Source organism: Gigantopelta aegis, chromosome 9, assembly GCF_016097555.1.
Source record: "Gigantopelta aegis isolate Gae_Host chromosome 9, Gae_host_genome, whole genome shotgun sequence".
Classification (NCBI taxonomy): domain Eukaryota; kingdom Metazoa; phylum Mollusca; class Gastropoda; order Neomphalida; family Peltospiridae; genus Gigantopelta; species Gigantopelta aegis.
The window spans coordinates 73,005,888-73,024,272 of record NC_054707.1 but is presented as its reverse complement, the minus strand read 5'-3'; the positions used below and the strand labels follow the sequence as shown (position 1 = coordinate 73,024,272).

General features: G+C 37.3%; 2 protein-coding genes across 3 annotated transcripts in view; one reads left to right on the top strand and one right to left on the bottom strand.

The window, feature by feature from the left end:
* The window catches only part of LOC121381004 (cleavage and polyadenylation specificity factor subunit 6-like), a 31,892-nt gene extending 27,224 nt beyond the window's left edge, over positions 1-4,668 (bottom strand). For both annotated transcript variants that reach the window (XM_041510075.1, XM_041510076.1), the window contains exon 1: positions 4,582-4,668. In XM_041510075.1, the coding sequence (XP_041366009.1) occupies positions 4,582-4,638 (57 nt within the window). In that variant the 5' untranslated portion in view covers positions 4,639-4,668. The remainder of the gene's footprint in view (positions 1-4,581) is intronic.
* A 659-nt stretch (positions 4,669-5,327) lies between these two features.
* LOC121381748 (collagen alpha-1(IV) chain-like) lies at positions 5,328-17,018 on the top strand. Its single transcript, XM_041511096.1, has 2 exons — positions 5,328-5,465; positions 15,993-17,018. Exons 1-2 carry the CDS (start codon positions 5,328-5,330, stop codon positions 17,016-17,018), a joined length of 1,164 nt encoding a protein of 387 aa, XP_041367030.1.
* The last annotated feature ends 1,367 nt before the right edge of the window (positions 17,019-18,385 follow it).

Sequence of the window (18,385 nt, the reverse complement as noted above, 5' to 3'; positions counted from 1 at the left end):
TTCTATAATTATATAGCATACTATGGTGGCTTCCACCCCATTTGAAGAGTATTCTATAATATAAAAAAAAGCCAGGCCTCTGAGAATTGAATATATGTGTCAGCCATTTATTGGTTACGCAAAAATAAATCCAGGTAACCCATTTCCTTTAAATTGCGTAATCAGTTATATCCTACAAAAAATAGGTTAAGCAAAATTAGATTTGCAAAAGCAATGCGAGAACGATCGTTTCGTTCTCACAATTTTCAGAAGCCTGAAAGCAAAATGACAGATGGTGAAAAACTGCATGCATTTTGTCAGTTAAGTATCGTTAATATGCCTAATCATTTCTGAAGTAATATGGTGACATGAATCATGATCTACTACAAGCTAACTGACAGCAGATACTTCTGGTGTAATCTACCCAATACACACCTGCCAAACAGAAATTATGGGTGGCGGCAACTAAAAGAGTAGACTAATTAACTTAGAAGTAAAGTCATTTTATCATTTAAACATGTATGTAGCTTTCTGAACAGAACTATACTGCTTCTTATGGGTAACAAATAGGATATATACACCTGCTACCATTTCGTATCATGTTTATGTCCTTCGTAAAATAATTTTCATTGTCACTCGCTAAAGCTCATGACAATTCAAAATTATTTCATTCAGGACATAAACATGATTCAAAATGGAAGCTTGTTTAATATCCTATAATTTCACCCTCATCAGAAAGAAATGAAAGAAAGAAATGTTTTATTTAATGACGCACTCAACACATTTTATTTAGTTATATGGCATCAAACATATGGTTAAGGACCACACAGATTTTGAGAGGAAACCCGCTGTCGCCATTACATGGGTTACTCTTTCGATTAGCAGCAAGGGATCTTTTATTTGCGCTTCCCACAGGCAGGATAGCACAAACCATGGCCTTTGTTGAACCAGTTATGGATCACTGGTCGGTGCAAGTGTTTTACACCTACCCATTGAGCCTTGCGGAGCACTCACTCAGGGTTTGGAGTCGGTATCTGGATTAAAAATTCCATGCCTCGACTGGGATCCGAACCTAGTACCTACCAGCCTGTAGACCGATAGCCTGCCACGATGCCATCGAGGCCGGTACACTCATCAGATTCAAATTATGTGTGCTGTACAAGAGCGGTCGCAATAATGCATCTAAAAACAAAGGTCTGGTGGCCCTTGACATTAAATAAAATGTGTTGAGTGTGTCCTTAAATAAAACATTTCTTTCTTTTTTTTCCTTTGACATGTACCGTTTAAGCTGTGAAGCATGACCTATATTGACACTGACAACTAGCATGTGTATTGAAATTGACAGGCATTTTATGGTACATGGGTTAAAAAATCCCATCACCCGATGCCCATGCCAAGTGGAATTTCCATGCCAGGCTAGTAATTATGTTAACTGCATATGCCCGATGACAAGTGACTAATTAACACTTAAAAAACTGGGTTTTTTGTTACAAATCTCGGTAAAACATTTGGAAAGAGTTCCAATCGTTTGAGCATTTACATAGCTCTAAGGAAAACTAACCCTAACCCTAAATGCTGGAACGATCGGAACTCTTGCCAATGCGTTAACACCAAAACGGAAAACAATATGTTGAAAAGTTCAATAACAACCGAGTTATTCCCCTTTTACTATCAACTAAGATTGGTAATTTCCGCCACTGAACGTTTGACTGAATTCGTACAAGTAATCGGTTCAATGATCTTCAAACTTGGAGATAGCGTCCAATACGCTTTACAGCTTATGTATGGGGGAATGTCCTCGTAACTCTCCATTCCTGAAAAATAATGTCCCATTATTTTTCAGGAATGGACAGTTACGAGGATATTCCCCTACTTAAAATACACCACTGAGTAATAATTTTATGTGAATATATGTTAGTATGGAAATTAACACCAATGATTTTGGTGGGTTAATTAAGTAGGGTTTCATCTCTCCATTACTGAAAAATAATGGAGCACTGAGACAATACTGTGACTTCGCAGGTGTATTTTAAATAAAAATAAAATATGCATGTCTTGTGAATGCAATCAAAATGTTTAATCCTTGCAAAAACTGTCATATTCAAATTATATTAGATGTTAACACGGTGGACCCGGGAATCTGCTCTTTGCAAATGAACGGGGGCGTAAAGCACGGTTATAATTTCCGAGTTCACTTGAACAAAGCATAATAATTATGAACTGTATTCTTATAAACGTTGCAAGATATTTTCGTTTAGATATCATAAACCTGGTAGCAGAACATACTGGACTGGCAACTCATTTTACGTGCCCCTATCCACTAGGGTTCAGGCACGCCCACCCCGGATTCAGCCTCTGACTTCGCCAGTGACCGACTCCGGGGCGGGGGGGTGGAGAACATACTTGATGTTTTTCAGTACTTTGCAAATGTAAATCTACGTCCATGTAAAATGAACGGGTAAGGTGAAGTTAGATTTCATTAGCCCTACGTCATAATCGTGACAAGTTAAGATTACATTAGCCCTACCCAATAATCATGATGGTGCGATGCCCTCTAAGCATACATGAATGTATTAACTTGTTCTGCTTTATTAATAGTTTTTAACAAATAAATTATGCTTAATAAATAAAAAATACAAGGCTGCAATCAATGTACACCCCCTCCCCTACTGTTGTTTACCAATCATGCACTATTTAAAAACATTAACCAGGGCGCAAAGCAGCACTTTATATTTACTCGCCAACTGGCTAGTGAATGAAAAAAAATACTAGCCAACTAAAGATTGTTACTCGCCAGGCAACATAAGAAGTACATCATACATGTATTAGTATGGAATAATTATAATAACATAATTAAAGAACTTTAAACACCAACCTCATCCTATTTTGTTTTACTTTCCTTTGTAAACCGTTTTTTAATTGGGTTACGCAATTCCGACAAGTATACTGACGGCTACAGTTACCGAAACTAGGACGTATTTTATTTATTTATTTTTGTTCACGATATGCTATCGTTACCAAACAACTTTCTCGAACGTTTTAAAAAAATTTATTTAGCATATTCCCGCCATGTAACATTTAGCTTAACTTTAGATGCAAACAAATTGGCTGCGAAGCAATTGGTCCAATGCTTTGTGAAAACTCATTTACAATCGGAAAACCCCGATGTGTCACGAGGCTTTCCGAACACCTCGATCATCAAGTCGGCCGGAGAGCTCCGAGTGTGATATCCGCAAACAGGGCAAAATGCGGAAGTGTATGTTTACAGTTTCAATCATTAGTATATGTGTCGTCTGACTGATTAGTGAAATAAATGTTCCAGTGACATCTTCATTCTGAAAAAATAAATCTACTCGCCAAAAGGCTAGTGTTTTGCAAATTTAAATCGCCATAACAGAATTTCACTCGCATAGGCGAGTGTTTCACTCGCAGTATTGCGCCCTGTTAACAGAGCTCATGTTTACTTTGAGCCCAGCCACGGCTGTTTGTGAGAGACTTTTCTCAGCTATGAACAGGGTAAAAACATCCCAGAGAAGTGTTTTGGTGCAAAGAATGTTAAATAATATACTCACAATGACACATGGGCCAAAATCCATAAACATTTTTCAACCAATGCCAGCCATAAAAGAATAGCTCACAAGTGGAAAGGGTTCTCGCCACATACATGGCCACTAATACATACATCGACACAATAATTATATTGAGATGAACAAGTGGACACTACCAAACAAATAACAAATTTTAAATCAACAAATGGACACTATTTAAAAAAATAAAGTTTAAATCAACAAACAGAGAAGACAGTGAATACTACTGGACAGACATATATTTAGTACTTCCTGGGTAAATGTAACCTATTGGCAAAATTCATTATTTGTACAATCAAACCAATTACTTTCAATATTATTACATTATTAAGCAATGTATTAAATTAAATAGGAGTAACACAATTGGTTACCTTAAGAAGTATGGGCAAGTGGAAAAATATATGGGGCAAGTGAATATCTGATTGGCACTTGCCCTGTGGCTCACACTTTACTAAGTTAGAATAACAAGCCACAGATCTTTGCTTTCAAATTCATACATGCTGTTCAAATATTGTTGGATAGATTAGCCTATAGAAATAAGTTTGTAACTTTGTTCACATCAGATTTTTAATTTTGGTGTAATTTATTCTTATGTAGTGATAACTATTAATGAAAGGCCAATCTACAACTAGGTCTGGGTTTTTTTTTTTGTTGGGGTATTTTTTTGGTAGATTTGGGGGTTTTTTGTAGGACTTTTCTTCGACACTGTCAGTGTCACGTATAAAGAACACTATAAATTATAAATACTTATAAATAGTTAGAGTTAGTGACAGTGCCAAAGGAAAGTCCTTCCTTTTTTCCTTTTTTTTTTTTTTTCGGTTTTCATTGCCTTGCTACTTGCTACTCAGGTCTGGCTCGTACAGATTACGACTCAAAACGGTGAAAACCCCATCATCATATTATTAACAATCCAAATAAAAATTAAATCAATGCATACTAAATAAATTAAAAGCATTTAATGTATTGATAAGCAAATAAAAACGAATATAACATCACGGATTTAGTGCTACAAAACCTGGTTAAAATCATCCTCAATATTTGCGTATAAATCAATGTCCACGCCATCCGCCATTTTGTTTCGCTTTTGTCCGCCTTATAAAACTGTGTAGTAGAAAATACGACGCCGTGATATTTGTGTACACGCACTTTGCGGGATGCGCATGCGTTGTAGTACGGTCATATTTGGATGCCTCGCGACCATTTTGGGGGATCAAAGTTTTTTGGTGGATTTTAAGTCTTTGAAACCTTTAGAAAAATATTAGTCCCCATGTACTTACCAAAAGTTCCGGCTAACTTTACTAGAGGGCCATATCCATGGGGTCGCTTGCCTATATACTGTAAATGGAAAATCGCCATATTCACTTAAAAGTGTTTGGGAAAGGCATTTGGACTGGTATGCATATTCAATGATATTTAATGCACATTATTGTTTAATACCAACAAGTATATTGGTCTATTTAATTTATAAAATGGTACAAATGTGACGGATATTATATATAACGGGCGCAGCCGTTTTGCTCCATCCCAGTGAATCAGCTCTCCAGAGGGCCTACGTAATACTTAACGCGTCACATCAGGTATTTAGTCTTAGAACTGAAGAAACAAACGTACCGGTCTGCTGCTTTTTGCGGGATGATGAAACAGGCATGCGTCGCAATGTTCTATAATAATATCCATCCCAGTAAGCCAGCAATAATTAACTATAAAACATTTGTCACAGGAAAAGAGGAAGCAGACAAGTTAGCAAAAGAGGGAGGGAAAATGGTCCAAGAAGAGCTACAAATAACCAATGAGGAGATGAAGGTCATTGTAAAGCGCACATACAAGAGACGGTGGCTCCTTCAACACCCAGATCATAACAGCAGAGACGGTTACTACCCATTTTCAAGAGAAGACCAGGTGATAATGATGCGACTGAGAACAGGCCACTAGACTAAACTACCAAATGTATACCAAATTCCGAGTGGGAAACAGTGGAACCTGCCAGTGTGGTACAGTATCCATGACTGGAACATTTCCTGCAACATTGTTCCGCCTACTAGAACCAGAGAAAAGCAGTCTGGCCTTCAGATGAACCCCTGAAGGAGAAACTCTTTGGCCCCTTGGAGAACCTACGGAATACAGCAGCTTTTGTTCGAGCCACTGGGGTCCCTGTCTGGGCGTACGACGACGACGAAGAAGAAGAATATACAAAATAAACCACCATTCTCAGACTGGCTACAAAACAAATCGAAATAACTGTCCAACGATGTATCATGTTTTGTACACGCCTTAACCTGCAGTGTATTTCGGAAACCCTACGTATTGAAAGGATAAACTGACTGTTTACTTAGTTAATTGGTCTATTATTGTAGTTGCCTGAGTAGCGCAGTGGTTAAGCCATCGGACTACAGGCTGATAGGTACATGATTCGCAGCCCGGTACCGGCTCCAACCCAGAGCGAGTTCTTAAGGACTCGGTGGGTAGGTGTAAGGCCACTACAATAACCACTAACTAACACCTAACCTACTGTCCTGGACAGACAACCCAGATAGCTGAGATATGTGCCCAGAACAGGGTGCTTGAACCTTAATTGGATATAAGCACGAAAATAAGTTGACATAAAATGTAGTTGCTTAAAAGTACATTCCCTGGAATATTTTTATTATTTAAGCATATAGAAAAGAAAATCCAATTACGTTTTGTGCATATATGACGCCGCACTCCGCATTGCTTTCACTACGCTGGCTTATCCAGGTCAAAAACAAAGCCATGATTTTGAAAGTGGAACACTTTTGACGGGCTCGTACCGAAGTATAGAATTCCCCAACAAGAGATCACGTGAGATTTCGCAATTTTTGAACAAATTTAACTGTCTTGATTGAGGGATCGTCTCATATCTCCAAAACATATTTATATCCATAGAGGTATGGTACAACGCCTTTCCAGGGGTCGGTGAGTGGGGCATTTGCCTTGAAATTTTGACAGTGGCCAGCTGTTGGCATACGCGTTACATGTAAGGGGGTGTTACTAATTACGTAACGCTCTAGGGGTAGAGGAAGAGGGTACTGTGTTCGATTTACGTAACATTTTTCAAGACTATATGTTATTTTTATTCATTACTTAGACCTAAAAAGGTGTTTTTTGGAAATGCGCGGTCAGTCTAGGATCGATCCCCATCGGCGGGTATACAAAAAGACCATGGTATGTGATATCATGTCTGTGGGATGGTACATATAAACAATCCCTTGCTAAAAAAAAAATGTAGAGGGTTTCCAAGGCACGTGTGCAGGGATTTCAGCGGGGTTGGGTTTATAGACTGTGTTAAGCGAAGTTTATATGGGGCCATATTCCCCCAAAAAATACATAACAATTTTTTTTTTAAGCTTGGGCAAGTAAGGGCTTCGACCTCCAATACCCTCCCCCTGCACATGCACCCGATTCCTCTCTAAGATTATATGTCAAAATTACCAAATGTTAAACATCCAACAGCAGATGGAAGGAAGGATAGGATATGTTTTATTTAACCACGCACTCAACACATTTTACTTACGGTTGTATGGGGTCGGATGATTATTAAATCAATATGCTTTATCTTTGATGTCGTTAAACACCCCCAACTCCCACCCACACCCCCAACTTTACCCTTTCCAAACGAAATAATATTTATTTGAATTTGTCGATTTTAACACGTAAAACTAAGAAGTGAAAACGTTCATTGTCTACTTTAGTATATTTTATTTTAAAAATATATACATGATTAATGTGTTACTAGTATACAAACTAAACTTTGAAAGTTCTACTAACTTTATAAAATATCAATTTTGAAATAGGAAGGTACGACTGTTGATAATACGCTGTCAAGATCAAACCGGTTTTAACTACAGCGCAAGATTTCTCTTTTAATTTTTTGAGACGAACCCTACAATTTGAAATCGGCAAACGCACGTGTTAACTGAAACTGACAACAGGCTGTCGTTTGTGTTTGCCGAGCTATGGCGGCACAGGCGACGATTGATTGATTGATTGATTGAATGTTTGTTTAACGACACCCCAGCACAAAAATACATATCGGCTATTGGGTGTCACAAATGGTAAGTATATGAGCATATTTATATAGACTCATGTAAAACCACAGTGTAAGGAGCTGTGGGGGGAAAGTATAATACAATATATAAAATCAAGTTAAGTATATCTTAAATTTTTGTATAGAAGTCAAAGTGTTTTAAAAACTTTACAATTAACATTGGATGGAATTTAAACGATTCCAAAACATTTCTGTTGCCAAATATATCATTTCTTGTCGGCTTGAGATGATCACACTCCACCAAAATGTGCCGCACAGTCAGTGTACACTGACAGTGTTCACACTGAGGAGGAGGGTCCTTCTTTAAAATAAATGAATGCGTCAAATATGTATGGCCGATGCGGGCACGGCATAAGACTACTTCATCCTTCCTGCATCGCCTGTAGGATGACTGCCACTCTCCTAGGACTGCCTTGACAGAATGAAGCTTATTCGCAACCGCATCGTCCCAATCATCTTGCCAAGTCGAAAAGATATATTGGTTAATATGAAATTTAAAATCACTGTAGGGGACACCAACATGGACACGGGGCAAGTTCAAAGCAGACTTGGCAGCAACATCTGCCTTTTCGTTACCCCTAATGCCAACATGGCTGGGTACCCAACACAGTATAACATCTTTATTGGCAATTGATAAAAAGACACACTTTCGTATCACCATCCCAACTAAGGGGTGCTCCAATTTCATGTACTGTAGAGCTTGAAGACACGAAAGTGAGTCTGTAAAAATAATATACTTGGATGCATACGAATCCTTAATCTGTTCCAGGGCTTTAATGATTGCCCAAATTTCAGCAGTAAAGATTGATGCTGAATCGGGCAATCTCATGGAAATTATTGTGTCTGATGGAAACACTGTAGCACAAGCCACCGAATTCCCATCCCGTGATCCGTCTGTGTAAACAGGAATGTAATCACAGTACCTTTCTTGGATTTCCATGAAATGTTGTTTATAAATAACTGCATCTGTGCGATCTTTTTTTAGATGCACAAGATCGAATACAATTTTTGGTGGTTTGATACACCAAGGTGGCAAAATAAAATATGAAGGCGTTTCCAAAATGTCTGTTAAATCAATGTTGGAAACTGATAAAAACTGCTTAATGCGAAGACCAAATGTTCGAATCGCATTCGGTTTCGCATCAAATAACTTCATATATTTATTATCAAACACCGCATTGTGTGCAGGATGTTTTGGCATTGATTTAATCTTTGTAGCATACTGCAGAGAAAGCTTTGCACGTCTAGCACCCAAACTAGGTTCGTGTGCATCGACGTACAAGCTCTCCACAGGAGATGTTTTGAAAGCACCAAGACAAAGCCTAAGTCCCTGGTTGTGTATAGGATCTAGCATTTGCAAGTAAGACTTACGTGCTGACCCATACACAATGCACCCATAATCAAGTTTAGACCGAACTAAAGATCTATAAAGTCGGAGCATAACCTTTCGATCTGCTCCCCATTCAGTCTTACCAATAACCTTTAAGATATTGAGGGCCTTTAAGCCCTTCTTTTTTACATACTGTAAATGAGGAACAAAAGATAGCCTCCCGACGAAGCATGCGTATACGTTTGACGATATCCGTTCATAGCGAACACACACGACTTTTTTAAAAGTGCATTTGAGCTTGTATTTTACATTTGTACATGATGTTATAATATGGTAACCAGATAATGTAACTAAAAAAAAATCACATACACAAAAGGCGACAAAAGCAATGTACTTTGTTCTATAAAAATCTAAAGACAATAACTTTTAAATGGAATGTAAATTAAAGCTATTTGACTCCATGGTACTTCCGATTCTATTATACGGGTGTGAAATATGGGGTTATGAAAATATTGAGATTTGTGAAACTATTCATATAAAATTCTTGAGACATATAGGCCCCCTACTACCCGTGAAAAAAGGAACACCATTGTTCATGTTATGCGGAAATCTAGAACGATCTAAAATTGATCATTCAACAAATAATAATAAGTTTTTGGGCCCGAACTATTTTAGGCAAACGTACAAATCCTCATTTTTATTATATCAGCTACACGACTCATTTCTGAATGGCTATAATTATAAATGGATAAAACACGTGGAAGATATATTAGTATTCAACCACCTAGGCATAGGTGATATATGGCTGGCAATGGCTTCTCTTCGATAAATCAGTTTCTTAACCGCGTTAAATTAAGACACAGTTATCAGTATCTACAACAATGGGATAGTGATATACAGTATATATAGCGTAATCATCAAGAGGTAAAACATACGCTATATTTAAAGGTATTCTTATTTTGGATAAAATATTTAATTTTACTATCACAAAAATCCTGGATTTATTCAAATTCAGAAAATCCAACCATTACCTACTAATTGCAACAGGACGTTGAGACAACTACTCCATTAGAATACATAACATGCACATTATGTAATAACGATATCGGAAACGAATTTCACTATTTATTCACATGCATTTTTTTCACAGACTGAGTCACTCTCGTAAATCATTGTTAAAGCCATATTATTATATTAAACCCAGTATGCTGAAATTTAAGCAGTTAATGACGACTAACAAATTAAGTATCGTTAAGAAATTATGCAATTTAATAAAAGAAATCGCTGACAAATGTAAGCCCTAAACGAACAGTAACCTATACCCAAATACATGTGCGTGTTAGTATCAGTATCCCTAATTTCACTATATATATCTGTGTGTGTGTATGTATTGATGTATGAATATTTGTATATTGTATGTATGCCGAGGTTGGCTGTTACATACATAGATATTAACGCACTGGCGCAGGGGATAAGTAAATCCTTTCTGACCTCACAAAATTGTCCCATGCCGTTGCTGGGACTCGAACCTGTGGCACCGAATAGTCCGCAAATTGCAAGTGTAACCCTGATGTGCTCTGAGCTATTGAGGCACCCATATGTATGTATGTATGTATGTATGTATGTATGCACGTATGCACGTATATACCTGTGTATGTAAAGATTGTCTGGGTTTTTTTTTTTTAATGAATGTAACAGAGAACAATAAAACAGTAATGCATGGTCACAGCACCTGTATTTAAGAAAATGTCCATTTTAAAAACCATGACGTAGAGAAAAAAAATCGAAGTATGTCCACAGCAAAACAAGTTCCGCGGAGAATTAAAAAACCTCTGAGGCAATCGCCACGGCATTGCCGATTGACGTGGATAATTGCAGGGCTTGTGGTCTGAGTCGTATCTCCGCACAATGCCACTCCCGAGGAGATCCTTTACTGATGAGTTCATCCCTCTTTGCACCGCCAAAACGAGGACTACCACACTCAGACTAGTTTACTAAATCAAAACCACCACCGGACAGAGCAAATTGGAATAAGTACAGTTGTGATGACACGCACTCATGAATCACTGTCACAATAGTGATAATATCAGGTGTTCGCGAAAGGTGAGCATATCCTGCCCCACCGGTCGCACCTGTCATGAGTACAGTTATTTCATCTAAATCGATGAAAAAAAATGTGCAAGAAGAGATGAAAGAGTATGCGCAAGTTAAAAATATGGAATAGCATCATCAGTCATCATTTTGGTCAGTGGTGCTTCGTAATTAGTACATATAGCCTCCAAATGTTTACCATAACACGTTTTGAATGCCCTCGGGAGTTCCTGGACATTATTACCTTGATCGAACAACTTCAAAATTGCTTTGAAGAAATAATTTCCTTTAACATGCATATGTTTCATTTTATCATCACAAAGTAACAGCTGCTAAATAACTGTTAAATATGGCGTTAGTTAACCGTTGTATCTCTTATATATTATTAATTTATTGTCAAACGTTTGCTTTAAGACCATGCACCTTATGTGTATCCCGTCTGTTTGGCAATAAAAATTGTTACGTTACGTTACGTTATGACGTTACTACATGTACAGCAGAATGGGAAATTGATAATTATTTAAATGTAATGATTTGTTTTTGTCATTTTGTGGAGCTGATTTTAATCAGAATGTTGGAGAAAACAATTATTATCAAAACAATATCGTCGAATAATGATGCGCCACTGTAAGAAATTTAATATATATATACATATATATATACATATATATATATATATACATACATACATATATACATACATATATACATACATACATACATATGCATACATATATATATATATTCCCAAGAACGCCGCTTTAAAAAAAAGCCATGAAAATATTGTTCTGTAATGTACAACATGTAAACATAGATACATATACGTGTGTGTATGTTTCGTTGTATTTATGGCGATGTCAGTAATTAATATAATTAATTTGCTAATGGAACACTAAAAGATCAAACGCCGTCAGGGTTTAGCCATTATAGTGGGATGAACGTAGCTGTCAAGCAATCCATCAAAGTGAGTAAAATGTACACGATCAGGAAGTGATGCTACCTACACGAAGTTTGGAAATTACTTCAAGGCAATTTTAGAACCTCACAGTTGCTACAACCAGTTGGAAAGGTAGGTTATGCTAACGCGACCCTCTTCAGTTTATTTGCTTATTTTATGTTGTAGGCAGATTTTTATCATCGCAGAAAATAGTTATTTAAGGCTGAATTATATTTGGTTTATTTCTTTTTTTAAATAAATATTTACATACTAACTTGGTATATTAATAAAATATTATTACAAATGTGTCTAAACTTAATACAAATGAGCATAATATATATATATATATATATATATATATATATATATATATATATATATATATATATCAGATGCTTCATTTGTAAGTGTTTTTAACATTATACTTATTTCCATTAAAAACAGGTTTCGATTAACTGTTGAGATTCTTAAATTAAATTCCTCAATACCGTTACCATTTTGGTGTATTAGTAAGCTACTTTAAATCCACAAACGTTCTTGTATATATAATGTGACATATATTGCTCGGCTATAAGTATTTTTGATTACACCTATCAGTAAAAAAAAAAAAAAAAAAAAAACATTTTCCATTAGTTGTTAAAATTGTTTAGTGATTTTGTAATCAAATATCCGAATAAACCTCCTAAAATCATATTTGGATTTATTACTATTACAACGTTTGCGTGAAAAGGGAACCGATGTATTACCGAAGAACTCTTTAATGAATAAAGCTAAAATTCATATAAACACATACTAACTCAAATAACAATTTTTGAAGAAGAAAAAAACTCGGTGTATATAATAAAAAAATGTCTTTAAAAATTACCATCAAATTGCATATGTCAAATCTTATATTTGATACAGGTACGAAGACAGTCAAGGTAAAGCACGCGCAGTTCTACCTTTAGTATCTTTTTACTGCAATATTGATTATTTCCAGCATTTTGGCCTTACCCCTATATTAAAAAGGAGATTTAATCTATATAATTTGATGGCAATTTGTTTTGTTTTTTAAAAACCCTCTTTATTCACATAAAAATTGGCAGTAAAATGTTGAGTTGGTTTGGGTTTAAAACTAAATAATAATATATGTTAAAACTATAGATTGGTTCTAATTTCTATAGATTGCAGAGAAAACACATTGAATACTGCAATAGTAATTCCTTCATTTTGTATTGACATTCTCCCGTTAGTTATATTGGCAAATGGTGCATTAATTAAATCCAGTGTCTCAATTCACTTTGAAAGCCACACGTTTTCTGTTATTTAAGCACATTAACCAAATTGCTAAACGCTTTTGGCTAAGTATATGTATTTTTACATATGAATATGAATAGGTATGTGTGGGGGTATGGGTATGGGTATGGGTGTTGTTAGTTACAGTTAAATAGACATGTAAACTAGCCATCCATGTACCAATAGAATGAATCTGGGAGATATCAAATGGCTACTTTGTATGTCTACATAACTGTAACACGGATTAATAGATTGATAGTGTGATGATTTAGATGTTCCAGTAAGAGTTTAGTTGCCTAAGTAAGTACAAACGTATCTTAGCGTTTTACATTTGTGTTCTAAGATACGCCAGATCCAAGTTCAGCTTTTGGACCATCTTGATCATAATGTAATTTAAAATAGCGGCACTTGAAACAAAACAAAGCCACCATTAATAAACAAGTAAACTTATTGATATAACCTTCTGAAAAAAAAAAAAATACGTTCACACACACATACAGACACACAGACACACGCGACACACACACACACACACACACACACACACACACACACACACAGAGAGAGAGACGGAGAGAGAGAGACAGTGACAGAGAGAGACAGTGACAGACACACAGAGAGACAAAGTAAGAGAAAACATTAGTAATTTAGTGTCGAAATTTAAGGCTCCCTTTTGAGCTTCCACTTGCACCAGCAACCTTCGCAGGGATAAAGAATAGTTAATAGTGGTTATTTTATTCATTTTTCTTACACACCTGTTGGTGAGAACTAGAGGCGGATCTAGGGGGGCCCCAGGGGCCCGCCTCCCTAAATTTTACGATAGTTATAATTTTATTATATAATAATTTTCATTTTTTTACGATCCCCACCCAAAAATCCCCCAAAGTTCCCTTGGCATTCCACCTCATGTCACTGCCCCCCCCCCCCTCCTCCTAAATGGATTTTCTGGAGCCGCCACTGAGAACACCATGTGGTATTTGTGATAACAAATATTTGATAACACAAGACAAGACATACGAGTGGCTGCTCCTAGGTGATGACCAGGTCACCAATGTCATACGTCCAATAAAAAAACAGCGCGATGGAAATTGATTAGACTGTGACGTATAGTTAACTTGACAATCATGTGTCTGTGACGCGTAAGGTAGCTACAAGTGCAACGGCTGTAAATAACTTTTAGTCGAAAAAGTTATTAAAATTTGCTTTAAACATGGTTTTTGAGGATATATAAGAAATAGAATAATATATTAGTGTCCGTTAGATACCATTTATCTCACAACGAGCTATTTTAAAATTTATCTAACGTTGTGAGATAAATGGTATCTAACGTCCACTCATGTATTATTCTCTCTATATATTTAGTATACATGACGCAGGGCATACGCGAGGAGGTGGGCGGGACGTAGCCCAGTGGTAAAGCGTTCGCCCGATGCGCAGTCGTTCTGGGGTCGATCTCCGTCGGTGGACCCATTGGGCTATTTCTCGTTCATGCGAGTGCACCACGACTGGTATATCAAAGACCGTGGTATATGCTATCCTGTCTGTGTGATGGTGCATATAAAAGATCCCTTGCTACTGATGGAAACATGTAGTGGGTTCCCTCTCTAAGTCAACATGTCAAAATTACCAAATGTTTGACACCCAATAGCCGATGATTAATAATAAATGTGCTCTAGTGGTGTCGTTAAACAAAACAATCTCTCTCTCTCTCTCTCTCTCTCTCTCTCTCTCTCTCTCTCTCTCTCTCTCTCTCTCTCTCTCTCTCTCTCTCTGATACGGGATTGGACTAGACCTATGGCGAACGACGTTTCTACGGGAATTCAGGCCATGCTCCACCGGAAAATATATAATGCTTTGTGTACTGGTAGCTGTCATTAATCATAAATAGTGATACAAGTAACGTGTGCTGACGGGTGGATGGGTGCATGGCGTGCGTACATGTACACTCTTGTTTTGGCGTCTTTGTGGGATATTTTTCAGTGAAGGGAGAGGAGGAGTAGGGATAACCGCACAAAACTACATATAAATGTGAGGAATTAGTAGTTACCAAGCCAATGTGTAAAAGAAAAGAAAACCCCCAACAAAAACAATAAAAAACAACAAAACAAAAACCAACCACTGAGAAACTATTCTAGCTATGCCACTGTTAAAGATCGATTTAATTATAATTGAATGGTTCGATGACAAAAATAACTATATAGAGCATTTGCTAACAAATAGCCGTTTAAAGAGCACATTGATTTATTACTCATCGGCTATTGGATGTCAAACATTTGGTAATTTTGATATAGTCTTAGAGAGGAAACCGGCTACATTTTTTCATCAGTAGTAAGGGATCGTTTTAATAGACACGATATCACATACCACAGCCTTTGATATACCAGGCGTTTTGCACTGGCTGAAACGTAAAATAGCCTATTGGGCCCACCGACGGGGATCGATCCCAGACAGATTGCGCATCAAGCGAATGCTTTACCATTGGGCTACGTCACGTCCAGCCTTTAAACAAAACCCCACCCCTACTTCATCACCAGCCGCAACTTATTAAATTAGTATTAGTGTATTTATCGACGTTCGATTGGTTCTATTTTATTCCTAAAATATTAGGCACATTTTTGTCAAAAGAAAATGTAACATCACATCATAAGTTATACTAGTAGTCGGTCGGTTAACGCAAATAATATGTTTTTAAATTTCAGCTAACTATGTTTTGTTTGTTTCTTACAGATGTTAACTATAGTAACATTTGGTCTTTTGTTGGCTGTGGCCCATGCCCAGTCACCATGGCAAATGGGACCTCAAAGAAATCCCTTTATGATGGGAGGAGGAGCAGGAGCAGGAGCAGGAGGAAGTATGGGTATGCCGGGTATGCCAGGAATGCCGGGAATGCAAGGAATGCAGGGTTTGCCAGGAATGCAAAGAATGCAGGGTATGCCAGGGATGCAGGGAGGTCAGGGCATGCCAATCATGCCAGGCATGCAGGGAGGTCAGGGCATGCCGAGGTCAATGTCTTCGGGTTCATCATTACAAACAAATCAAGGTCTGTCAAACGCAGGCAGAAGCTCGAGCTCCACCACTAGCTCCACCTCAAGCTCCAGTTCCACTTCATCTGGACGTCAGCAGCCCTCTTCACAGCAAATGCCAACACAAATGATGCCACAAGTGTCAGGCTGGCAAGGTAACTCCATGTTTGGGGCACAGCAGAATCCGTTTATGGGCGGTCAATCTCCATGGGGAGGAAGTGGATCACCTTTTGGAAGCGGATCACCTTTTGGAGGAAGCAGATCACCTTTTGGAGGAAGCGGATCACCTTTTGGAGGAAGCGGCCAAGGCAGCTCAATGGGCTGGGGACAGATGCAGGGTGGTTTCTCGGGACAAGGACAAGGACAAGGACAAGGAATGGGTGGTAATCCATGGCAACAGGGCCAAGGTCGGTCAATGAGCAATCCGTGGCAACAGATGAGCAACCCATGGCAGTCATCCAGTACTCAAATGAACCCGTGGCAATCAATGGGTCGACAAATGAACAGCAACCCATGGCAACAAGGTGGTACAGGAAGTCGAAGATCTTTTGGAAATGGACAATCATCAATGTTTCAACCCCAGGGACCTTCAAGGATGGGTGGAATGTTCGGCCGAAACAGCAATCAAGGGTTTGGCGGTATGAATAGTTTTGGAAGAGGAATGTTTCCAGGCATGAATTCGATGGGAGGAGGAGGAGGAGGAAGCAGCTTCTTTGGTGGTCGTGGATAATGTAAAACATTTTTATATAGTCTACACACAGAGTTAAAACTTTTGTAACAAATATCGTGGAAAACGCACAAAACTAATACATACGAATAAATATATACCTTTGGTGGAATGTTTTATCAAAAATCAGAAAACAAAATCATTATTTTTCGAGTTCAGGTCTGAATAAACTGATACTAGTATTACATATGGTATGTAATCATTCTGAATATATGTACACACACACACACACACACACACACATATATATATATATATATATATATATATATATACACACACACACACACACACACACATACATTTGTCAATGTCACGAATATGCATTTAGTTTTATTGCCCATATGGTTCAGGGTATCTTGTCCGAGTAATGCATCACACTAACAAAAACCTTTTCGTGGTGCCACAAACTAGTATTCGCATAAGCGTAAGAAACAGAGGACAGGGAGACTGCCCCCTTAAGCTGGAGCAAAACCTTAAATTCGGACAAATATTATACAGATATTCGGGCAAAATTAGCTAACCTGAGACCTTTTTTACCATGTATTTCCATCTTTCTACCATCAAAATTAGTTGTAATCCATGATCAAATGCGTAATGAGTCGTTTGCATCCCTGTATAGCTGTTTAGTAGTAATGCTAATATGAATAAATGTTGTTATCCAGATTCGGACACTTTTGTTGAATTCGAGCAAAAAACAGCCTGTCACTACAAAAAAATGGGAGCCTATGATGATTCGTCATTAATGGATTTGAACGTGTTCGTTTTCCGTGTCCATTAAAATAATCTCACTGGATTCCACTGTTAACAAACACTATAAAATGAACATACATTCGCATTTGTTCATTATTTAATATACATGTATATGTATATATAATTATTATGATTTGTTACTCGTTATGACAAATGGATTATCATTTCATTCGGGAAGCATGCTCTATCCTCGAGTAACCGTGGAGCGCTCTATTAACGGGAAATGATTGGATTAAATGTTTTCAACTTGTTCAGTGTACTATCGAAATTACCAAATGTTCACAACAATGTCACTATCTATTGTGAAGAGATAAATGCATGACATTCCTCGGATCTTGTCATCAAGATTAACCTGGTAATCATGTTGGCATTCACGTTGGCTGTAATTAACTTTTAGTCCAAAAAGATGTTAAAATTTGCTTTAAATCTGTCTTTTTGAGGATATGTAAGAAATAGAATAATACATTCGTGTCCGTTAGATACCATTTATCTTACAACTCGTTGTTTAAAAACGTATCAAACTCGCTTCGCTCGTTAAGATACATTTTAAAACAACACGCTGTGAGATAACGGCCACTCGAGTATTATTCTCTATTTTACTGAATAGGATACAACAG